A 25,553-nucleotide genomic window follows, 5' to 3' on the forward strand; every position below is an offset into this window, starting at 1 on the left:
AAATAAAGACTTCTCTCCAATTTACTTAAGTGTTGGTGCCACCACCTAGGAAGGCGGAAGTGGGGGGTGGGGAAATACATTGAGTTCACATTTTAATGTGAACTTACTTAATTATGCACTTTTGAAACACTGTGCAAACTGAAACTCAGTGATCCTTCGAAATGCGCAGTTTTCCAGATTTTGCAGTGGAATTCAATTCTCCAATCAAAAAAGGCATGCAGATATGAGGACAAGATTTCAAATGTGTATCATCTTAGGAAACATGCTTGTACATTAGGGAAAAATGCATACAAATTCATGTATTAGGAGAAATGTGCACAAAAATGCTGATGAATTTTCATGCTAACTTAAAAAACCTCTTCTCTATGTTCAAGATAAACCGAACTTAAGATTGGAAAAATGAGAAATGAAGAGAAACCAAGATAGATTTGCCCATCCCTAACACCACTCCTCAGTTCATCTTAGAACTGGGGTGAAGGGCATATTTGTGGGTCCTTAACTGGGAAGGGGCAAGTACCAGGTAGGAGGGGCAAGTACCAGGAAGGACTTCCCAGTCACCATGGAGCAGGCTCACCTGTGTTTCCCCTTTTCTCCTGTGTTAGTGTGCACAATGGACAATATGACTCATGGAAGATAGATCCTTGGGCTATGAGCATATGCAATCAGACCACAGGTTCCAATTTATAAGCTTCATTAAAATTAAGGATAAGGGAAGAGGGAGAAATCAGGTAGGGAGCCCTGAAGGGAAATAAAAACCAGCCGTACTACCTTGCACTGCCTAACTTTAAAGAGATATTACAAACTTACATGCAGCTACATGGATCGCCCATGACTTTTGAGGTGGTAAAGGGGGGTCCAAAACAGTGACAAGTTTCAAACAGCGTACACCCCATTTTTGATCCCACAGACTCAGGGGAATGGGGCTGTCAGGAGGAAATGAATCCATCAATTAGGAGTGACCAGATGGGCTGGGGCATGCCCCCAAGATATAGGATCCCCCCCCCCATGACATGCAACATATCATTCAGTACATACACGGAGAACAATCGGCCATTAACAACTTATCAGCAACCCAGTTATGAATGGGAAAGATCTCCTGGTCACATCTAACAAACAGAAAACATTAAGGGTGAAAGAACTTCATCCTCTGATGGTTTGTGACAGGGGGGAAACTATGAAATGGAGATTCTAGTTTGTTGGCCGGAGCTAGGAGATTTTTAAAGACACAGGCTTTTTTTTTTTCAAGCTTGTCCACAGGGAGTTCCATGTGCCATGGCTGACAAGAGGCCCCATCTCTTGTCACCTCCTCCTTAATTTCAGACGGTGCGGAGACACACAGCAGGTCGTCTGAGGCCAATCTTAATTCCTGGGCAGACTCTTACCAGAGCAAGTGGTCGTTTAGCTACCCTGATCCTGCATCTGTTAAAGGCACAGAGACCTTGTCCATAAACACACACACACACACACACACACACACACACACACACGGTAACCTTTGCTTAGAAAATAAAAAAGGTAAGGGATCACCCAGTGGTTCCCTATCATTATATTTACCATTCCCTACAGAGAGAGAAATAAAGGTAAATTTGTAATATATTTACCATATGGGGCAGGCCCCATATAGTTCAGTAGTACAGCACATGCACTCAGTGCTAGTGAGCACATGATGCAACTCATTAAGAAAGCAAATGTCCATATCATGGGTGGCAAGGGGCATCTCTCTCACGATTTATCCTCCCAATTCTTTTCTTTTTTTTAATTAACTCCTAAATAATTGTTACCATTTCCCTGTGTGGTAGAAAGTTTCAGGGGTGGTCTCTTTACAGGACTGGTATCCTTGTAATTAAGGAGAGCACAGGAGGCTTATGGTGTCTTTGGAATATCTCTTTATTTACACATAAGCACAGAGAGAATTGTGGGAGCATATTCCAAAAAGCACCAGGATGAACTCTGCAGACCTCCCACTGTCGCCATTGTTTCACGTTTAAGAAACTTCAGCTATACTCCCAGCTGTCTGTCTTTTTTTTTGTCTGTCCAAATTCGAACTGCTTTGAGCTGCTGTCTGCCTTCCCTCCAACCTCTGATGGGTGCATCATTCCAAAGGCTGGAGAAAGAGTGCCAGCCGTTAAGGACTACTATGCTCATACTGCATACCACTAGGTGCAAGGTTATGGGAAACCATACTGACAAGCTTGTTCACAATAACTGAGGAGGCCAAACTCATAACAGTGCATTTGGGGCAAAGTTAACTCCTAAGCAGGTGAAGAGATGTGGGTTTCAACACCTCAGCTATTGCTACAGAGTGAGAAGATACTGATTATCACCAGCACAACATTAATGAAGAATGCTTCTGCTCTCATTCTACAGTGAAAGAAAACAACTGATCCCAGGTCAAATGGTAAAATATGGAGCAGAGCTGTAAACAGAACCCTGATCTTCTGGTTTATATCACATTCCAGAGCCTCTCCCTCTGTCCCACACACTGTGTTTGTTATGCCACTGCAATACTTGGGAAAACATTTTGAGGTCCAAACACCCCTGCATCCACCCATTTGCACAGGAAATCTGCAATGTTAACTTCCAGCACCCACTCCAAAGAAAAGAGAATGAACGAAGTGCATGCATCAAGCACACTCCTATAACACAAAATAAAAGCTAACGTTGGGTCAAGAAGATCAGCATGGAGGAGGACTGCGGCATGGCACAGCCCTGGATACACTGTTCTCACATTTGGAGTTTGTTCTTAAGGAAAGCGCTGGTTATTTAGGTTGAGCAGACATTAAGAGGGGTGTAGGAACACAGGCAGCACCACAGCCATAGCGCTGGGAGTCATGTCTTTTGGAGCTGAAATACAAAAGCAGAGTGCAGAAAACACAGGAGATATGTCTGGTCAGTTACTGCATGGTGTTCTGCTTACCTGTTCTGCCAAAATTAAAACCAGCCAGGCAAAGGAATGACCCCTGAGGATTCTCAATCCAAATCCCTTGGTCCCTTTTGCCAAGGATGACTAGGAGCATCAGGGTTTTGCAAACAGAAGAAGTAGCACGGAGAAAACATGGACGATGAATTGCATGGGCAGTTCCATTTTTTTCAAGTTCATCTATCCTGCTGCATGAATGTATTTCCCCCATTTCATTCTTGTATTGTTCTCCAGGATTGCTGTGCTCTGCCATCTATGCCCCCTGAATTCTGGTTCAACTAGGAGAATTCCTAAAATAAGTTCTGGAATGGTAGCTTGCACAGTTGGGTGCAGCGTTCAGATTCCTGAATTTTTCAGTTGAGCTCTCCAACTAAAAAAAAAAAAAAAATCATAGAAAAATGCAGGGGAAAATGCAAACAAAAATGCATATGAATTTTCATGCAAACTTTTTTTAAAAAAAACCCTCAGACTTCAGGGCAAACCACATTTAAGACTGGAAAAATGAGAAATGGAAAGAAATCAAAATGGACAGATTCATCCATCTATCCCTACTCTTCCATATCTCCTATATAATAACAGTGAATTCATTCTTTGAGAGGCAGTCCTTATGTAGCCAAAAGGACACCATCCAGGTGCAAGAGGTATCAGCAGTCTCAGAGGAACTCCAAGGTTTGCAGAAGTACAAAACATCTTGGGCGGGGGGGGGGGGAACCCAGCCCAGTGAGGAGTGCCATATTCAGTGGGCATCAAATGCTGACAGACTGTTCGGGTGGGGGTAATGAAAAACGAGGTGGATGAAATGGAGTAGCTTGGAAAAATGGCTGGCTGGCTGGCTGGCTGACTGACTGGCGGTCGAACCCTGAAGAGGAACACTTCCCACTGCAACAGTTTGCCGCAGTTTCCCCTTGTATGTTTAAAGGCTTTGCCAGTCTTTTACAGGTGAATGGAAGACACTGGAACAAGAGACCATCCTCTTGCTGCATGCGTGAGACAGATAAATGTCTTCACTTCTGTTCAAGGTAGAATGACGACATGTATTCCTGTCTAACCAGCTTCCTCCCCAGTGCCCACCTGTGTTTTCCCTTCCAGGCAAAGAAGACTCCATTTTGTTGCCCATCTCTGTGTTGTTTATTATGGTATACCAGAAGCAAGTATGCTGCTGGGAGGGGAGTTTCCCTCATCGACTCCTCTGAGGGTGTCATTAGCTCCTGTTTTCAGAATTCACTGTAGAGGTAATGATGGCTTATGTGCTATTTTCTATTTAGTTAAGACACCTACAGGCCCTCAGGCCTTGGGCCTCCATATATATTAAAATATATTACCTGTATTACTGCCTTTGCTATCTTAATGGTAACATACACACACATTGTTTCATGCTCTACCGTCTTCCACTTCGCGTAGAGGCACATCACACCCACTTTGTCCAGGAAGAAATGGCATTGCAATGAAGACCATGCAGGGATCCACCTGTGTGCACACACAAACTGTCTCAGATAGATACTAGACTAGATTGTCCATTGGACATATGGTTGGCTTGTACAGTTTGCTACTTCAAGATGTGGCGACAATAACCACTCACGGACAGCTAGGAAAGAGTTTGGTTAAACAAAGTGGTGGAGGAAAGATCTATCAATGGCTATTTCTAGTCACGGTGGCTAATTGGATCTTCTGTATTTGGGGGCTTTATAATGCTGAATGCCAGATACTGTGGAGAAAAATAAGGGAGGGATATCAGCTCCATGTCCTCCTTGCTAGACTTCCCAGAGGCATCTTGCTGGCCACTACTGGGGAAAAAAGAATGACACTAGAGTGTTGGTCTAATTAAATGAGGCATGGCTGTTTTTAGATCCTCTGATTCAGCTTTCCTCAAGCTGGTGCCCTCCAGGCGTTTTGGATTACAACTCTTAATAATTGGCCATGCTAACTAGGGCTTATGGGAGTTGACATCCAAAAACATCAGGAAGGCACCAGGTTGGGGGAGGCTGCTCTAATTTATTCCAGTGCAGCACACATCAGTCTATCGCCACCATTTTAAAGACAGTTTTCATTCAGAGGATCGGAACAGTGTGGCAACAGCATGTGAATGCTCTAGTCGTCCTTTCTCCATCATTGTACCACTCATTTGGGTCTGCGAGCTTCACCTATCTTCTTCAGTGATGCCAGGACATCACAATACTGAAGCTCCATCTACTGACACTGCAACATTGCAGGGGTGAAGTTTGCCAGGCAAGATGGACAATGCTATGATGGACTTGACAATTGGAAACCTCACATAGGGCCCCAAATAGACATTGTTAGGGTACTTGCACAAGACCTAGAGACCTGAAATTTGGTACATGTATAGAACAAAAACCTCTGATTGATTACTACATAAATCTGAAAACATACTTTTGTCTCTCTGTCTCCTTCAAAATAGATGACTCAAAGTGCACCCCAAAACAGTCAAGGTGCCTCCAGGCCATGGTGAAATCTGAAGAAGTTCCATTTGTGCAGGATTACAGTATAAATAAATTATTTATTTTCCCATCTTCATCCCATTCCCATTCCCTTTGATCATGTATTTTTAAAATCCTTTAAAAATCACATTAGAAAGGATTCCCAGGTGCTATAATAATAGCAAGAAAGAAAATGATTGGCTGCCTCCCAAGACTACTTATCTAGCATCTACTTAGTTTCCCCATCTGCCTTCCACAGCACAAGTTGTCTTTGGCTTTTAGGTCCGTGGTAGAGTCCTGGCCTGGGAATATTGGCTTTCATTTCAAACACAGAGCATTTATTATTATAGATGTGGAGAAAGCTTGACAATAGAGAAGCGGCATGCCTTAGCACTTCTAGGCATGTCGTTCTTGATCACTTCCAATGGATAATGTTTCATGTTTTGCACTTGAATCTTAATAGATATCCAGCAGAGACCTTTGTGAGTGTTATGGGTTGCCACTGAATTTTGCCTAGAGGGAAATTTCCAGGTGAACTTGAAATTTCCTGCTCAGGTGAAACATCCAAGGAGAGCCAGTATGATGTACTGGTTAGAGTGCTGGGGTAGGTCCAGGAAGACTGGGGTTGAAATCCTCATTGAGCCATGAAATTTCCTGGGTGGTGTGGCCACAGGGCCAGTCTATATCTCTGAGTCTAATCCCACACAGTTGTTGGGAGGATAAATGGGGAGAAGGAGAAAAACATATAACCCGCTCTGAGCTGCTTAGGGGAAGGATGGGATAAAATGACACAACATAAATAAACAAGTTAATGAATAATGACTTTCTAAGGGAAGCAAAAAGAGTTTTGATAAGTCTTGCAGAATTTCTCAGGAAGTTTCTAGTCCAAGCATGCCTCTGGAATTTTGCCCCAGCCACAGCAGTTTCACTTTTAAATGTGGGAGGGGGCAAGAAGAAGAGGAAATCAGCTTTTAACCAGTTTTAAAGAGTGAGAATGAGAGAGAAACATGCACTCCACTGCATTTATTTGTTTGTTTGTTTGTTGTTTGTTTGATTTGTACTGTGCTTTTCCACCAAGAAAATGGCACTCAAGGCAGCTTCCAATCATAGATAAATAAAACTTGATTAAAGCAATAGAAAACCAAAAATATTAAAATACAATTAAAAACGCAATAACCATAGAATAAAAAACAGCACAAAATCCAACAGCCTGCTTACATGTCAGACCTGCTTGAATGAAAACATCTTTGCTTGCCAGCTGAAGGATAGCTGAGAGGGAGCCAACCTAGCCTCCATCAGCAGAGAGCTCCACAGCCTGGGAGTGGGCACCAAGAAGTAGGGATGGACGGATTAGCCTGTGGCTTCCTTGGGTGCTCAGTGAGCTGCCACTGCCACTTGTGCTACCCCGGGGCGTGCTCCACAAGCCTCTGCACTCTCTGAGGCCTGCTTGCTGGGCAGCCCCATGTCCAGTGAGCAGTCCCACACTGCTCTTGAGAGCTGTCAAAAAACTGACAGCTGTCAAAAACGAGGGAGAGAAAGGGATCCCTACATGGAGCTGGGAAGGTGCCCTATTTCTTCTGTGGAAGCAAGGGTGCCAGGAACAGGGAGGGGTGGGAGGGGGTAGCCCCCCTTCCCCCTTTCCCCATGCCTGGCACTCTGGCTTCCTCAGAAGAAATGGGACACAGCCATTTTTTAATGTCTTCATTCCGTTCTTGTGCAAGAACAGAATGAAGACATTTAAAAAATCTGAAAAGCGGGGGGCAGTGTAGAGTGGGCTTGGCGGACACTCAAAGGGGTCCCTACCACTGGGGCATCCTCACTCCCCCCACCCCCACACACTTCCTTTTACCCCAAAAAGACATTTCCCTCCAGCTGGGCGGAGGATCCTTTTGCCACTTGCCTTTTAAAAGGCAGGCAACAAGAGGGATCTTTCAGCCAGGCAGAGGGAAAATGCTTTTTTGGGGATGAAATCCAGCCAACACACACACACCAAGGATTGCCTTGCCCCCACAGTTCTTGGTGAGAGGGGTGGATCCCCCGCCCCGATTTTGTGAGTAGCACCTTGAAAATCTAATGTAAGTGAATGGACCAATTCATTTAGATTAGATTTTCTAAGTGGTCCTCATGAAAATTGGGGTGGAAGTGGGGAATTTCTCCCCACACACACATACCATAGTTCATGTTGCCCCAAGGACCCATGGCAGGGTTGGTGGGATTCCCCCTGACCCACCCCAATTTTTGCAAGGAGCACTTTGAAAACCTAATATGAGTGAATGGCGCCCCTCCGCTGCCTGTAGTTTTGTGCAGATGGGGCCTTTACTGCCCTAAGTGTGCTGATAGGGATGTCGGAGAATTTCTCCACAAATCTCCAGGAGGCCGAATGCCAACGCATTTGGCCCCCCGAAATTGGTGGGGAAATTCTCCGACACCCCCCCGCCCCCCCCGGGATGGGACTTACCTCAAACGAATGTCCCTTGTGGCGGTGGGTCCCGGCGGCATTGTGATGGCGTTGCGGTGGCGGCCGGTCTTCCGACCGGCTGCCGCCACCGCCATTTCCAAATAAAGTAAAACAAACAAACAAACACGTGATAGGCTACGTAAAGATTTACGTTGCCTATCACGGCTTGATTTTCAAAGTCAGCCGTGATAGGCTACGCAAATCTTTACGTAGCCTATCACGGCTGACTTTGAAAGAAAAAAAAAAGTGTGTATGCAAATGGCGGCGCCCATGGGAACATTTGTGTTCCTTATTTGGGCACAGGTAGTCTACGTAAAGATTTACGTAGACTACGGCGAAAATTGCCCTTATTTTCTCCATAGTCTACGTAAATCTTTACGTAGACTACCCGTGCCCAAATAAGGAACACAAATGTTCCCATGGGCGCCGCCATTTGCGTATGTGCTTTTTTTTTTTTTTTCAAAGTCAGCCGTGATAGGCTACGTAAAGATTTATGTAGCCTATCATGGCTGACTTTGAAAATCAAGCCGTGATAGGCTACGTAAATCTTTACGTAGCCTATCACGTTTTTTTTTACTTTACTTTTTTCTTTCGCGGCCGGGGAGACGGGGCGCTCCCCCCGGCCAGAATTTCGGCGGGGAGGGATGTGGTGCCTCCCCCCTGGCCTGAATTTTGGCAGGGAGGGGCGGGGCACCTCCCCATCCGCCAAGAATTTCGGGGGGAGAAGCGGAGTGCCTCCCCCCACCCCCGAAAAACGCTGCGGGACCAGGTAAGGGACTTTCATCCATCCTTAGCAATATTACATTTACAGAAGTTCTGGAGGTGCCATTTTCTCCACAAAATGGCAACCGCGTGAACGGCGCTTAGTGATGGCTCAGGGTAGGTGACGGCAGTTCAGCAAGATTGTGGGGGCTGTGAGGGGGGGCAGTGGCTCGGCGGGCACAGCCCGGAGACGTGAGCTGGGAGGAGTCCATTGGACTCCCGGACTGAGCCGAACACCTGCACCATCACTACCGAGAAGGCCCTCTCGCATCGCCATGAGATGTGTCTCTGAAGGCTGTGGTTCCAAAAGAAGGGCCTCTCCTGAAGATTTTAAGACCCAGGCAGGCTCATATGGGAGAATGAGGTCTTTCTGGTAGCCTGGTCCCAAGCTATATTGGATTTTATAGGTCATGAGCAGCACTTTGAATTGTGCCCAGGAAACAGACCAGTAGCCAGTGAAGCTGTTGTAACAAGGGAGCAACATAGTCCCTGCAACCAGACCCAGTCAATAGTCTTGCCATAGGATTTGGGATGAGCTGAAGTTTTCAAACAGTTTTCAATAGCAGCCCCACATAGAGCATGCTATAGTCATCCAAATGGGATGCAACTAAGGCATGCATGCCTATGGCCAGATAAGACATCTCTAAGAACAGGGACGATTGGTGCACCAGCCTCAGCTGTGCAGACATATTCCTGGCCACTCTCAAAACCTGGGCATCCAAGTTTAGGGACAAGTCCAACCCTACACTAAAATGACGAGCCTGAATCTTCAGGGGAAGCGTAACTCCATCCAGCACAGGCTGAAAACCTATTTCCTTATCTGCCTGACTAGGAGCTCCTCTGTCTTGTCTGGGTTAAGCTTCAATTGTTTGCCCTCATCCAGGTCATTACTGACATCAGATACCAATTTAGAACTAGAACAGCTTCTTTAGATTTAGATGGAAAGGAGAGATAGATTTGGGTGTCATCAGCATACTGGTAGCACCAAACCCCCAAACTCCAGGCAATCTCTCCCCATGGTTTCATGTGCAGTAGTGCTGTGCTGAAACCCAACCTGCCCTTTCGCAGCCTCTTTGTTTCCCTGCGAAAGAGCCAGTCATTTTTCTGCCTCTTTTGTTGGGCTGCTGAGATTTTGGAGAAATTTCTCAGGGTGCAGGGCTTCAGTGCTTACCTTTCTGTAAGGAGGTGGCTGAGGGGCATGGGGGTGCTCTTTCTTTTACCATTTCCCTCCTTCTGCCCTTGCAGCCTCTCCAGTTCTTTGAGATTCTTTGAAAGCCCCATGGAGGACTTAGCCAGGACTTCCTCCCTTGGGGCTTTCCAGTGCTGCTGCCTGCTGAGGGCCTTAAAGATGAGTGAGGAGTTGTTGATATTCTTATTTTTCTTGTTGTTGTTGTTAAAAGGACTTTTAATAACAACAAAGCAAAACCAAAAATGCCTCCCTCAGCTTTCAGGCACTCTGCAGGCAGCCGCACAGGGAAGCCCCAAGGAGGAAGTCCCGGCTAAGTCCTCCAGGGGGGCTTTCCAAGAAGCTCAAGCAGCCAGAGAGGCTGAAAGGGTGGGGAAATGGTAAAAGAAAGAGCACACAGGAACCCCTCTGCCATCTCCTTACAGTAAGGTAGCCCTCCACCCTGAGAAATTTATCTGAAATTCTCACCTCTCCCCAGAAATTTTCAGGTGCAATTTCTTTTTGCCCCTACCCCCAATGAATGGTCAAAAATAAACAGATCGAAAAATTCAGCTCAGTGCTATTAAATAGCATGGAGGATAAGAAGGAACCCTGAGGGACACCACAGGCCAACAGCATTGAACAGGAATCCCCCAGCACCACCTTTTGAAATTGTCCCTCCAAGAAGGACCAGAGCCACTGTATAGCATTGCCTCCTAGTCCCATCTCAGACAAATGCCTCAGAAGGATACCATGGTTGATCGCATTGAAAATCATCGAGAGGTCCAGCAGACCCAACAGGAACACACTCCCCCTGTCCAGTTCCTAGCATAGATCATTCACTAAGACAACTAAAGTAGTCTCTGTTCCATAACTGGGCCTGAAGCCAGGAAATGGACCTTTTTAATCTGCCTCATCCAGAAACCCCTGGTAGTAAGAAGCCACCACATTCTCCAGCAACTTCCCCAAGAATGGAAAGTTGTAAACCAGCCAGAAATTATCCAATACAGTCAGATTCAGGGAGAGTTTCTTTAAACAAAAAACTAGGGATGGCAGAGAATTCCTTAAGAATCCTGCCCCGTGGAATCCGTGGCGGAACGGCCTCCTGACACCCCCCACGGAATCCCCTGGGATGGAACTTACCTGGGGCGGATGCAGCAGATTCGGCGGCGGCTCCAGCGGCGGCTGGTCTCCTGGCCAGCCGCGGCCGGGATGCTGCAGCCGCCATTGCTGTCCTTGCAGCTGTGATAGGCTACGTAAGAATTTATGTAGCCTATCACGGCTAACACCCTCCTAGGGATGTCGGAGAATTTCTCCACGAATCTCAGGGAGGCCGAATGCCAGCGCATTTGGCCCCCCAAAATTGGTGGAGAAACGGTCTGCCCCCCCCCCGGGATGGGACTTACCTTGTTCGAATGTCCCTGGTGGCGGTGGCGGCGACCGGCTGCCACCACCGCCATTTCCAAATAAAACAAACAAACAAACGTGATAGGCTATGTAAAGATTTACATAGCCTATCACGGCTAGATTTTTTAAAAACACTGTGATAGGCTACGTAAATGTTTGCGTAGCCTATCACGGCGGACTTTGGAAAAAAAAAAAAAGCACGTACGCAAATGGCGGCGCCCATGGGCGCCGCCATTTGCATTCCTTATTTTGACGCGTGTAATCTACGTAAACATTTACGTAGACTACAGCGAAAATAAGGGGAACTGCAAATAGCGCCCACTACACTATTTGCGGTTCCCTTTTTTTTTCTCGCTGTAATTGCCTACGTAAATATTTATGTAGGCTAGAACGGTGAAAAATAGGGAATGCAAATGGTGGCCGCTGTAGCCGCCGCCATTTGCGTACGCCTTGTTTGGGGGGGGCATGCTGTGATAGGCTACGTAAATTCTTACGTAGCCTATCATGGCAGGCTGGAAGGACGCAAATGGCAGCCGGTATGGTGGCCATTTGCATCCGCAGCAGCCCGTCTGTGGCCGGAAGTCCAGCTGCAGATGGCCCTGGCTGGCTGCTCTGCGGAGCTGCTGCGGAGCAAAGTCGGCCGGGCGGGATTCCGGGTGCGAGGACCAGATCGCCTCCCCCTGCATCGAGGATTCCGGAAGGAGGGACAGAGTGCCTCCCCCCCGCCAGCGGATGCCCCGACCTGAACCAGGTAAGGGATTTGTACATCCCTACAAAAAACCTCTGTTCCGGTAAGGACTCTGTGAAAAACTGTCTGCCTCCCTCCCATTCCACTGAAATGTTTTGAAGTGCCTGAAATCATTTCAGGATGAACCTGAATTAGGGATGTTAGACAAATCTGTCTGGTGGGTCAGGTTTGCCAAGCTTTCAGCAGCCCACGAACTCTGGTGCACTGACCCACAAGCTGGCCGAACTCAACATGTATTGAGCTGGGCCAGCTCGTGGATTTTTGTGGTGTGTGTGGGGGTCCCCTCAAAATAGGTATTTACTTCTGTAAATGCCCATTTAAAGAGGGCTATTTGCGTTGCCCTTATTTTCGCCGTAGTTTACGTAAATCTTTACGTAGACTACAGCGACCAAATAAGGAACGCGAATGGCGGCTCCCTATGGGGGCCGCCATTATCCGTACGCGCTTTTTTTTTTTTAAGTCACCCGTGATAGGCTACGTGACGATTAACGTAGCCTATCATGACTGACTTTGCAGATCTAGCTGTGATAGGCTACATTAATCGTCACGTAGCCTATCACGGCGGCGTTTAAAAAAAAAAAAACTTTTGAGTTTGCGGCCAGGCGAGGCGAGGCGCCTCCTCCCCGGCCTGAATTTAGGCTGGGCGAGGCGGGAAGCCTGCCCCCCCGGCCTGAACTTCGCGTGGGGAGCAGCAAAGCGCCTCCCCCCCACCGCGAACAAGCTTCGAGGACAGGTAAGTGACTTTCGTCCACCCCTAGTCTGAGGCAAAATTGGCTGTGCCATCACCAGGTTGAGTGAGGTGGCCGCTTCAGATGGCAGATGCTGGTGGGTGGGGAGTGGTGATGAGGTGTGTGTCAGGCAGCCTGCCCTAAGCTATCCTGCTATCTTCAGGTGCCATGGAGGATGCTGTCCCATTGCCAGTATTGAAATATGATTTAACTGCCAATATGGTTGGCTTTTATTCAGGGAATGGAGGAAGGCACCATCTTGTCCATCTCCTCAGGTAGCAAAACATCTCACACTGGCCCTGGTCTGAGACCATTTTAAATTAGGCTCAGGTGTACATAGGCTCACTGCCTCTGGTTCCGGAGGTAGCACATAGCCATCGAGACTAGCAGCCATTGATAGCCTTTTCCTCCAGGAATGTGTCCAACCCCCTTTTAAAGCCACCCTAATTGGTGGCCATCACTACATCCTGTGGTAGTGAATCCCATAGTTTAATTATGCACTGTGTGAAGAAGTCCTTCCTTTGCTCTGTCATGAATCTCCCACCAATCATATCAGCCTCCAATCAGTATTTTGTGTACTTAGTCTTATTAACGTACTTGGCATGGCTGATTTCAAATCTGACAAATGTGTTACTGTTAAAAATAAAACTACGTATGTTGTGGCTTTTCCAGTGTGACTTGGAAATATTCAGTCCCCACTTGGTTGTACTGAAGGACTGCAGATAGCACAGGGTGATCTGCTACTGGCCGTATTCCTGGGGTATAACTCGCAGTAACCAAGTTACTCCAGTATGCTCGAGTTTACAGGGTGACAAAGGAAAACCTCAAATTATGGCCATGGGCTGGTAGATCCAGCAACAGACTCTTCTCCCTTCCTCTGTCCCTTCTCTCTCAGAATAGGTGTCACAACTCTATGCCCTTCTCTTGAAAGGGCACTGACATGCCTGAGGAATGTCCATCTCCAGAGATCAAATGGCCTTAGCCCACCCATTCAGGCAAGTGGGAAGCAGAGTGAGAGAATAGTGGATAGGAGATTACCAAACCATGCCCTCACTTCTCTTCCATGTTGTCTTCTGTCTGTTCTAGTGTCTGCGTCTAGAGAACAACATCAAAGAGGTTGAAGAACAAGGTGAAACTGCCCTCCATGATGCCAAGGCCAAATTGGCTAAGTTGGAAGGAGGTCTTCACAGTGCTAGGCAGGACTTGGCTCAGCCTTAACATTACACCTTGGCTTTAAGAAGACTATCATATATATATATATATATATATATATATATATATATATATATATGATAGCACTCTTCAAGTACTTGAAAGGTTGTCACAGAGAGGAAGGCCAGGATCTCTTCTCGATCATCCCAGAGTGCAGGACACGGAATAATGGGCTCAAGTTACAGGAAGCCAGATTCCGGCTGAACATCAGGAAAAACTTCCTGACTGTTAGAGCAATACGACAATGGAACCGATTCCCTAGGGAGGTGTGGGCTCTCCCACACTGGAGGCATTCAAGACGAGGCTGGACAGCCATCTGTCGGGGATGATCTGCCTGACTTGGATTCCTGCATTGAGCAGGGGGTTGGACTCGATGGCCTTGTAGGCCCCTTCCAACCCTACTATTCTATGATTATATATATACATACATACATACATATATATATATATATATATTGTTAACAGGTAAGAATGAAGTTAATTGTTGGTCCCTGACATTGTGAATTAGGCTCTGACTGATGATGACATGCACTGAGGAGGAAAGAGAGATAGACTGCAAAACAGAATATGCCCATTTAGTAGGAATTCTAGACAGTGTTGTATAAGCCATGAATTAAAAATGCATAAACCTGTCTCTCCCCCGCCTTTTTGTTTCACTTTCTACCTACAGGGAACATTTTTTACAATAACTTGTCTGCCAAGAAATCCATCCATGTGTCTGCTTCCAAACCTGTCGGTCCTGCAGAGGATTTGGTGGGTACACACTCAGTTTATGCTGGCTGTTGACTAGATCTGTTGAACTTCACAAATCATCCATGTGAACCAGAGTGCAGCTCAAATCCCAGCTTTCTTCTGCTTACTGCAGCAATCTATGTTGCAGGTTCACTTGATGGGCACCAATTTGCAACCTTTACATGTGTGGGTCCTATGGGGCTCAGTTGGAATTAAAGCTTGCAAAGATGTGAATTAAACAAACTTTCTTCAGTTAGAACTAGGGTTGGCGGAGAATTTCTCCCTGAAACTTCGGGGGGCCGAGCGCCAACGTGTTTGGCCCCCCGAACAAGTTCCGGGGAGAAATTCTCCGCACCCCCCCGCACCCTGCAGCCCCCCCCCGGGACGGGACTTACCTTTGCCGAATGTCCCTCCCGGCGGCGGGTCCGGCCGGCGGTTCGGTGGGTGTTCGTCCGGGGCGGGAGCAGCAGCCGGTCTTTTGAGCGGCTGCCACCGCCGCCATTCCAATAAAAGTAAAAAAAAAAAACGCCCCCGTGATAGGCTACGTGACGATTAATGTAGCCTATCATGGCTAGATTTGCAAAGTCAGCTGTGATAAGCTACGTAAATCGTCACGTAGCCTATCACGGGTGACTTAAAAAAAAAAAAAAAGCACGTACGCAAATGGCGGCCCCCATAGGGAGCCGCCATTCACGTTCCTTATTTGGTCGCCGTAGTCTACGTAAAGATTACGTAGACTACAGCGACCAAATAAGGAACGCGAATGGCGGCTCCCTATGGGGGCCGCCATTTGCGTACGTGCTTTTTTTTTTTTTAAAGTCACCCGTGATAGGCTACGTGACGATTAACGTAGCCTATCACAGCTGACTTTGCAGATCTAGCCGTGATAGGCTACGTTAATCGTCACGTAGCCTATCACGGGGGTGTTTTTGTTTTAGTTTTACTTTTTATTTCGTGGCCGGGCGAGGCCTGAATTTCGGCCGGGCGAGGCGGGAAGCCTCCCCCCGGCCTGAATTTCGGCTGGGTGAGGCGGGAAGCCTCCCCCCCCGGCCTGAACTTCGGTGGAAGCAGCGAAGCGCCTAATCTCATCTGCATCTGTTAGGTCCGTGCCTTCTTTGTCCTTTATCATGCCCGTCTTTGCACAAAGCGTTCCCTTGAGATCTCTGATTTTCTTGAACAGATCTCTAGTCTTGCCCATTCTATTGTTTTCCTCGATTTCTTTGCATTGTTCATTTAAGAAGGCCTTCTTGTCTCTCCTTGCTATTCTCTGGAACTCTGCATTCAGTTGGATAGATCTTCCCCTTTCTCCCTTGCTTTTCGCTTCCCTTCTTTCCTCAGCTACTTGTAAAGCCTCATCAGACAGCCACTTGGCTTTCTTGCATTTCTTTTTCTTTGGGATGGATTTTGTTACTGCCTCCTGAACAATGTTAAGGACCTCCGTCCATAGTTCCTCAGTCACTCTGTCTATCAGGTCTAATCCCTTAAATCTATTCTTCACCTCCACTGTATATTCATAAGGGATATGATTTAGGTCATACCTGAATGATTTAGTGGTTTTCCCTACGTTCTTCAATTTAAGCTGAAATTTTGCAACAAGAAGCTCATGATCTGAGCCACAGTCAGCTCCAGGTCTTGTTTTTACTGACTGTTTAGAGCTTCTCCATCTTTGACTGCAAAGGACATAATCAATCTGATTTCGATATTATGTCCATGTGTAGAGTCATCTCTTGTGCTGTTGGAAAAGAGTGTTTGCTATGATCAGCGTGTTCTCTTGGCAAAACTCTATTAGCTTTTGTCCTGCTTCATTTTGTACACCAAGGCCATGCCTGCCTGTTATCCTGGTGATTTCTTGACTTCCTACTTTAGCATTCCAATCCCCTATGATGAAGAGGACATCTTTTTTTGGTGTTAGTTCTAGAAGGTGTTGTAGGTCTTCATAGAACCGATCAACCTCAGCTTCTTCGGCATCAGTGGTTGGGGCATAGACTTGAATTACTGTGATGTTGAATGGTTTGCCTTGGATTCGTACTGAGATCATTCTGTCGTTTTTAAGATTGTACCCCAGTACTGCTTTTCCCACCCTTTTGTTGACTATGAGTGCTACTCCATTTCTTCTAAGGGATTCTTGCCCACAGTAGTAGATACGATGGTCACCTGAATTAAATTCGCCCATGCCTGTCCATTTTAGTTCGCTGATTCCCAAGATGTCGATGTTCAATCTTGCCATCTCATGTTTGACCACCTCCAGCTTACCTTGATTCATTGATCTGACATTTCAGGTTCCTAAACAATATTGTTCTTTACAGCATCGGATTTTCTTTTCACCAGATTTTCATCGGATTTTTCTTTTCTTTAATTCACCTTATGCAAGGTTAAAAGAGTCCGTAACTATTATTCAGCTCCCCTATTGAACGAGCTGGCTCTATTCCTCCTTGCTCAGTCCTTGCTCCTTGCTCAGTCCTGAATGATGGCCCTGCTCCTACTGGACTAAACCAACCAGATAATGAGGGTTACAAGAGGAAGGCCTACAACACACCCATTGTGACCCTGCAGAGTTCTACATTGCAAGAGAATATAAATCACCATGGTCTGGGAAAGCTGCCTTTTTGATAGAAGCTTATATGCCATTAGTGACGTTGTTGCTGAGGAACTCCTGATAAGCTTCTAAGGTACTTTGTAGGAAAAGGTGTGGTCCAGAGCTAGGGATGTATGAATCTCTTACCTGGTTCCGGGCCGGTCGGGGCATCCACTGCGGGGGGGGGGGGGAGGCGATCCGTTCCTCCCCCTGGAATCCTCAACAGGGTGGGGAGGCAATCCGGTCCTCCCCTCCTGGAATCCTGCCCAGCCTGCTCTGCGGCCGTGCCGTGGAGCCACCAGCCGGGCCAATCTGCTGCAGGGCCTCCAGCCACTGCAAATGTGGATACAAATGGCGTCCTGCGTAGGGGACGCCATTTGCGTCCCTACGGTAGCCCGTGATAGGCTATGTAAATATTTACATAGCCTATCACAGGCTAGCGTAGGGATGCAAATGGTGGCCACTACGACCGCTGCCATTTGGGGCCGCAGCACACTGGCAGTAGCCGGAGCCGCCACCGCCACTTCATCCACTGCTGGAGCCGCCACCAGGTAAGTCCATCCTGGGGGGATTCCGCGAAGTGGTGGGGTGGCAGGAGGCCATTTTGCCACAGACTCCGGGGGGCTGGATTCTTTAGAATCGGGCCTCACTGGAATCCATGGAGGAATTCTCCACCATCCCTATCCAGAACAATGGGGGATTTATGTAACGAAATAAGTTGTTCTTGGGTAATTACAGGAATTGCTCATTTATAGTCAAGTGCAAATGTTCAGTGACCTTCTTTCATAGGCAAGAGCAATGCCATATGCTCTGTTTGTACTAAGGATGTTGTAGAAATCCATTTGCGGATGGGGTTTGACAAGTTTTCAAAGGTCTCCCCACCACCCCACCCCCGACTTCATTCCGGTTCCTGCTGCAGCGCCTGACTCGGTCCGCAGCGAGTTGGGCCAGTTTGCAGATTTTCTGGGCATTTTGTGCAATTATTTTCCAACAGGTTCTGCAATTTGTGCACATTTCCAAGCAATTTGTGAAATGTCTGAGGAATTTGCACAAATTTGTCCGTAATTTGTGCAAATTGCTCGAATTTGTGCGTATTGCTCAGAAATTTGCACAAATTGTTCCGAAATGTGCACAAATTGTGGGACCTGCAAAAAATGTGCAAAAACAGTTCCTGGATCTAAGGGGAAAGCCCACAGCTTGGGTCACAAATGGAAACTGAGCCATACACACCATGGAACTCCATCAAGTCAAAAAAGCACTAGATTTCCCAGCAATGGGCATCCCTAGTTTACAAGCTTGTTAACTTTAAGTGCCTTTGAGGATCACATTGAATTATTCATTGTTATATGACACTGATGAAGTGCCAACTGTTTTTCTGCACAGACACCCTTGTTTCTTTGCACTCCCCTGCCTCGGCCTCTCTCTTGCTTGAAAAAAAAGGACACAAAAGCAGGTGTGCAAAGCTGCTTAGGACTTTGTACATGCTAAAGAGCTGCACCTACCACCTAAGCAGATTTTGCCTCAGATAAAACTCCCTTTTTCCATTGAAGGACAACAAATGTGTACTTGCTATATTATATGCAAAGACCTTCAGGGCCTAGCCTTCAACGTGCTTTTATGCCTCAATATTTGTTTAACTAGGGCTGTTTCAGAGAGGTTTCTCTTTTCATCCATCTCTCCATCCACCCCACCCCATCCCGCAGCAAGCCCTCATGTGCACAAAAGGAACTTTTGTCAGGGTCAAACTACACACTATGTTAAATACATGGTGTGCAGCCGGCCCTCTCTCTCTTTTCCCTTTAAAGTAAGGACAGAAGCTCCCGATCCAGATCAGGACCACTATGCACAAGGAAGGGAGGTTTAAAACTTTGACTGCAGCCACTTGCTAAAGAGATGGTGGCCTATAAGCTTCCAATACCCCAAACATCATTTTGGGGGATCTAATTAAATGAGGGGTGTTCTAAGAACATTCTATTGTTAATTTAACTCAGACAAGAATGGGAACATAGTTTCTTCTTTATTTTTGTTCCAGTAGTTGACCTTTATTATATTTGTGGACTAAGCTCATTGTACTAATTAAATAAATCAATTTTTAAAAAGAAAAAAGGGAGTCTCCATTGGATTATCCTTTGCTATGTATGATCATTCCACAAAGCGGGGAAGGGCAAAGCTTTGTGAGGGGTGTTCAGAGAGCTCCTGTGCTTTTGATGTCTTATCAAAGGAAGGATCACATGGTCTTGCAGGAGGCAGGGCCAACAAGGGTCAAATGCAGAGGCTGGAAGGTTGTTCGCCTAATTGCTTGGCCCTACGACAGTTACCATGGTGTCCAAAACAACACAGAGATAACAAGATTGGCCTGAGACATCTCAGAGCAAATTCCTGTCTATTTTTTTTCTTTACCTGAATAACACCAGTGTTGATTCATGATAGAAACTCATCTCCACCAAATTCCATCTGAAGCATTCTCACACACCTTGTGACTCACTGAGCTGAAGAGAACCCATCCTCCATGTCTTACAAACTGTTGGCTCCTCGAAGGGTCGTCAGACACTGGTGCCATCAGGGCAGGACTTTGGGAGCGAAATCCAGGGCCCCACTCAGCAAAATGTGGAAAGGGGCCTCCGAATGCAAGCTTACTACATTTTGAAGTGATTGAAATACACATTTGTATCTAAACACTCTGTTGTAGGACTATGCGAGGGTTATTTAGTTTTCAAATAACCCCTGCCAGCCAGGTTTGCATGACATGACAACCTCTGATTGGGAGATGCATAGTCAGAGAGAATTTCGGGGGGAGGGACGGAGCGCCTCCCCCCCACTGCGAATGTCACCCTTCAAAAAGGTAAATGACTTTCGTACATCCCTAGTAACCAAGTCACCTGTAGTTTTAGAGGGGCCTAGAGAGCCATAATGCTTTGCTTTGGTTCATTATTAAGGGCAATTTCCTTGCTAGTGGGCCTCTTGGCTTGTGAGATGAGTCAAAGGTCGATAGCGCGGCCTCAGCATGTTCCATGCTAATGAAGGCTAGTATCTTATCAGGGCCTAGGATGTGCCTGAGAAGTGAGGCTATGTTTACGCCGAGTTACAGGTGGCTGTGCTGGGAAAGTTCTGATTGTTTTACTTCTGAACAGGGGCTTTTAGCCTTTGCTGGGAAAGTTGCAGATGAACGCGAAGTAACGCTTGCTGCTGTCATGCTGCCTCACTGCTGACATGTATGGTATAAGACCCATTGTACCCCATGGCTCTGGGTTCAGAGAAGCTGTCTGATCCAATCATTGGGTACACCTGTGTGCTGTAAGTACTCAATAAAGGCTCCTTGTAAGCAAACCTGGGTCTGGCTTATCACTATCTCGGCACCTCCAAACCTTAGCAGCCCACGGCTGGGGTAATACACAACATCTCTCACCCAACACATCAGGAGACACTGGGAGAAGGAAGGCTGTCTTAGAGAGACAAGACTGATTTTGCCTCCTGCAGTCTGTTTGTGTCTCTTGCTTAGAAGCAGGGCCAGCCCTACCATTAGGTAGAGCATGGGTAGAAAACTCAGTGCCCTCCAGAGGTTGTGGACCATAAATCCAATAATCCCTAGCCATTAGCCATGTTGTCAAGGACTTATGAGAGCTGTAGTCAAACACATCTGGAAGAAATTAGGTTGCCTACCCCTGTGGCAGAGCGAGGTGGCCACCTCAGGCAGCTGATTTTGACCAACATGAATGGGCAGCTGTTTATTATCTAATTTATGATCATTATATTTGTTTGATGGGCCTATGCACCTTGACTGGGGATGGGGTCTGTGTGTATCATTTGCTGCTCCACCTCAGACAGCAAAAGTTCTTGGGCTTGCCTAGCTCAGAAGTAAAAATGAATTAAATGGGACTAAGGCTGAAATCCTAAACAGACTTGCTAAGAATTCAGCCCAATTGAATACAGTGGGACTTACTTCTGAGTAAATGTGCATTGGATTGTGCTGCATGGCTCAACCCATACAACAGGATGAGGTGATAATGTCCAGAAGTGGTAAAATGCATGGTATCATGTCAGAATCTAGGTAAGGGTTGACATTTCAGAATGCTTCTCTGCATAAAAAGCAAAACAAAATGACAACAACAACAAACTCCCTCCAGCTAGAAAGATCACCTAGAAAATGTCTCCCTGATGTACTATTTTTCTACTTGTAAGAGAGGGTTTTTTAAAAGGGGCATTCAAAAATATGACCCCCCACTTGCACCCCAAATTGGTACAGCCCAGGATTCTAGCACCTTATTCTCCCTCCTTCTGTGTAATGCAGGGGTCCCCAACTTCTTTGGACCCGTGGGCACATTTGGGAATTCGAGAAACTGCTGTGGGCACCACCACAAAATGGTTCCCACAGAGGATGTGGCTCTTTTTGATTCCCCGTTTTAGCCTACGTAAAGATTTACGTAGGCTAAAACAGGGAATCAAAAAGGGATGCAAATAGCGCCCACTATGCTATTTGCGTTCCCCTTGATTTTCTCCGTCATAGTCTACGTAAATATTTACGTAGATTAAGAGGGCAAAAATAAGGAACGCAAATGGCGGCCGCCGTAGCCGCCACCATTTGCGTACGTGGGTGTTGTGTTTTTTTTAACCCACCCAGCCATGATAGGCTACATAAAGATTTACATAGCCTATCACGTCGTGTTTTCTTTTTTAAACCTAGTCATGATAGGCTACGTAAATCTTTACGTAGCCTATCACGTCTTTCTTTCTTTCTCTTTCTTTCTTTCTTTCTTTCTTTTTCTTTCTTTCTTTTATTTTTACCAGAGTGGAAATGGTGGCGGAGGCAGCTGGTCGGAAGATCGGCCGCCAGAGCCGCCGCCGGAGCCGCCGCCGGAGCCGCCGCCAGAGCTGCCGCCGCCTGGAAGATCCACCCCAGGTGAGTCTCATCCTGGGGGGGATCCACAGGGGTGGTGGCAGGCCGTTCCGCCACGGAGTTCGGGGGGCCGAATGCACTGGCATTCGGCCTCACCGTGATCCGTGGCGGAATTCTCTGCCATCCCTACTCACAGCACAGCATCCCTAGCTGGAGGGAGGGGGAAATAGCAAGCCAAAGGGGTCGAGGGGTGAGAAAGTGCAAGGCTAGAGACTGGAAAGGGAGAGAAAGAAGACCACCCTAACATTCTACAAGCTTTTAATTCCTTTTTTAAGGGGCCAGGGAGTGGAGAGCTTTGGAGGCTGTTGGAGGTCCCTGTGGGCACCATGTTGCCCCCCCCCCGGTGTAATGCTTATATCAACTCTTACTTCCTAGTAATTGTGCATGGGATGGTAAATCTAATGCCAGCCTTCCCTGTCCTAGTGCCTCCAGATGATTTTGGGGATTACAACTCCCAGAATTCTTGACCATTGGCCATGTTGTCTGGGGCTCATGGGAGTTGAAGTCCTAAAGGGCACTAGGCCGGACTCTACGAAATAGATGAATCCTCCTTTAAAAAGAAAAAAAAAGCCTCTGAAATGGCACATCATGGGTGCGAACCGGCAAAGATCAAATGTGAGACACCGTCATGACACAATTTGACCCACCTTTCTCCCCCTGCTCACTGAATCTCATCTTATTGATCTTCTTCTTTGTTTAATTACCTCCTTCCCACTCTTCCCTCCCCGCCCCCCACCCACACTTGCAGGCTAAAAAGTGAGACTGCCACCTTTTCCACATTCCGCTACAGACACAGAGAAAGAAAAGAAGGGAAGCAAAATGTCTTAGGGCTCTGAGGAGTCCCAGATCTGCTCAACGAGAAGCTACAGAGGAAGGCGAAAGGGTCCCAGCTTCCAGGGAAAGTGGCGAAAGGTGCAAGGAGTGGAGCCGATCATGTTTGCCTGGCTGCATTTCTTCCTTCTCCACTGTGAGCCCAGCAGGTCGAAGGCAGTGGGACGGCTGCCAGACACACCCAGCCCTTCCAGGCAGTAAAATGATCCCTTCTCTGCCCCCGAGCCAAGCCCAGCTCTTTCTAATGGATAAAAGGAGAGGAAGTGCCCGTCTGCAGGTTCAGAGGGGCTGTCTCTCTTGAAAGCCACTGAGCCTCCCTTGCCGTTTTTCTCCCCCATCATCTATACTTTCCAAGTCTAAAGCCTGAGCAGCCATGGCACAGCTGAATTACAGCTCCCGGTCAGCAGCCGGCCAAGGTGGGTTTACTCGAGTCCAAGTCCACAAAGTCTCCAGCAGCTTTAGGAAGCCTGGTAGCTTTGGCAGCTCCAGCCTCTATAACATCGGGTCTGGCAGGAGGATTGCTGGTGGCAGCAGCTTCTCTAGCCAGTCTGCGATTAGACATGGCGGTGGCCTTGTTTCCTTGTATGGTGGAGCATACGGCCCTGGGCTTCCATCGCCGGGCATTCAAGAGGTCGTCATCAACCAAAGCCTCTTGACCCCCCTCAACCTGGAATCTTACACTTCCGTCCAGAATGTACGCAAAGAAGAGAAGGAGCAGATCAAGGTCCTCAACAACAAATTTGCATCCTTCATTGACAAGGTGAGATACCTAACGTCCCTAAAGTCAATAGGAGTTTCTCTCTAGGCCTCAGTGGGTAGCAGCAGCTGCGCTCTTAAAACCGTGTTGGGTTGTTGTTTGTCAAAATGAGCCGGTGCCTTCTCTGCATCTTTCAGATGTTGTATCTGAGGCAGCATCTGCTCTTCATTTTTACAAACCCCCACCTCAGACCACGAAGTACACAGTGGCCGCTGTATGGCTGGTCATTTACTAGGTGACCTCCATTGTTATTAACTGCTTGATTAACTGGGTGTGTCAGTGTTGCAGCTTCAATAATAAAACATGCCAGACTTTTACTCAGTCTGTAAGGGCGCAATCCTATGCATGTTTGCACAGAAAAAAATAATGTTTAGACAGAAAAAAATCCTACAACTCCCAGCATGCTGGCTGGGGAACACTGGGAATCATAGAGGTTCTTTTTCTGCCTAAACAAGCATAGGATTGTGCCCTCAAGGGGGCCTTTTTCTGCCTAAACATGCATAGGATTGCACCCTAAAGATGTAACCCCTTTTAGATATGGATATCCCTCACCTTATTTTCCCATGTTGTCAAGATGCTGGCCAGCACATCAGACACAGAAAAGGGGTGGCTGGGGCAGAGATCCAAAACAATACAAGATTACAGTGTGCTGATCTGTGCAGTGGCTTCCATTCTCTAAACCCACATTTGAAACCAAGAGGCTTAAAGGAATTGATAGCTTCTATAGTATTTTTGTTTGTCCCATTATGTGGCCAAATTGGCTTGGGTTTACATTCATGTATCTGAAGTTGCACCTCTTTTACATATTAATTGATTGGTCGATTAATTAACTACTATAGCACCATTAATGTGCACAGTGCTTTACAAGGTAAAAGGAGGGCAGGTTCCTACCCCAAGGAGGTTTAGTCTGTTACACAGCTGCTTCCATTCCCTGAATCACCTTTTTAGATTTCTCAGTCTGCAGTCCTATACACTGACCTGGGAGTAAGCCCTATCAGATGTGTGAACAGACAAGCAGATTTTAGGCTGTCAGAGAGCTACGAGTATTTCATCTGGTATCCTGTGGTATCTCATAAACATTCATTACCAATCAGCATTATGGTATGGCATAGTAGGATTTGTGTTACTTACCCTAGAGGAGCTGTGGTGGGTTTGATAGTTAGTCCAAGCTGACCTTTCTTGTGGGCATCTGAGTTCAATATGTATCCTGTGAAATGTTACACTCTCTCACATACAGTGAGACTGAGTAACGTGATGTATTCATATCCTGCCCACCCCCCAATGTAGTGCAATCAACTATTAGTTTAGACGTGAGATAACTTCATGGCTTACTGCCCCCACCCCCACAGGTAACTGGGTAGTCTTTGCTGAGACACTATCATCCAACCTGACAGCCAGTATGGTGTAGTGGTTAAAGCACCGGACTGGGAGTGGGGAGACGCAGGTTCTAGTCCCCACTCTGCCATGAAGTTCACTGTGTGACTTTGGGCCAGTGACTTTGTCTCTGTACCTCACCCGGTTGTTGTGAGGATAAAATGATGAAAGGCAGAAAACCAGCGAGAGCCAGAGTGGTGTTACGGTTAGAGTCTTGGACTGCATCTCATGAGTCCTGGTTTCTGGTCCCCTTTCTGCCACGAAGCTCATTGAGTGACTTTTTGGGCCAGTCACAGACTCTCAGTCTACCCCATCTCACAGGGTTGTTATGAGGATAAAATGGAGAGGAGGAGGATCATGTAAACTGACTTCGATTCCTTAGAGGAAAGGCGGGATATTGTGAGGGGAAAGTGCAGTTAATGTAAACAATTTTGAGCTGCTAGGATGTGGCCCCAAATAAATTAAATAACTATCAGCAGTCTAAAAGTTTTGCAAAACATGTGCTTCAATTCAGGTTTAGGTTGCCCGCACCTAGAGCTGTCTCTGAGTCCTACC

The 25,553-nt window shown here is 46.9% G+C and overlaps 2 protein-coding genes and 1 long non-coding RNA gene across 3 annotated transcripts in view; 2 read left to right on the top strand and 1 right to left on the bottom strand.

Moving 5' to 3' along the window:
• The window catches only part of LOC146353610 (exendin-4), a 491,914-nt gene extending 480,585 nt beyond the window's left edge, over window positions 1-11,329 (top strand). The window contains exon 4 of the transcript XR_014788128.1: window positions 11,291-11,329. The gene's annotated coding sequence lies outside the window, so the exon portion shown is untranslated. The remainder of the gene's footprint in view (window positions 1-11,290) is intronic.
• Window positions 1,877-24,907, bottom strand: LOC146353618 (uncharacterized). Its single transcript, XR_014788130.1, has 3 exons — window positions 24,756-24,907; window positions 4,243-4,387; window positions 1,877-3,290 (listed from the first exon to the last, which is right to left on the bottom strand). It is a non-coding gene; the product is annotated as an uncharacterized LOC146353618 (long non-coding RNA).
• LOC146353619 (keratin, type II cytoskeletal cochleal-like) overlaps window positions 23,149-25,553 on the top strand; it is a 28,006-nt gene continuing 25,601 nt past the window's right edge. The window contains exon 1 of the mRNA XM_084836888.1: window positions 23,149-23,627. Coding sequence (XP_084693014.1) covers window positions 23,241-23,627 — 387 coding nt within the window. The 5' untranslated portion in view covers window positions 23,149-23,240. The remainder of the gene's footprint in view (window positions 23,628-25,553) is intronic.

Source organism: Heloderma suspectum, chromosome 2 (assembly GCF_057233095.1).
Source record: "Heloderma suspectum isolate Gila_16-S chromosome 2, 16-S_ref, whole genome shotgun sequence".
Taxonomy (NCBI): domain Eukaryota; kingdom Metazoa; phylum Chordata; class Lepidosauria; order Squamata; family Helodermatidae; genus Heloderma; species Heloderma suspectum.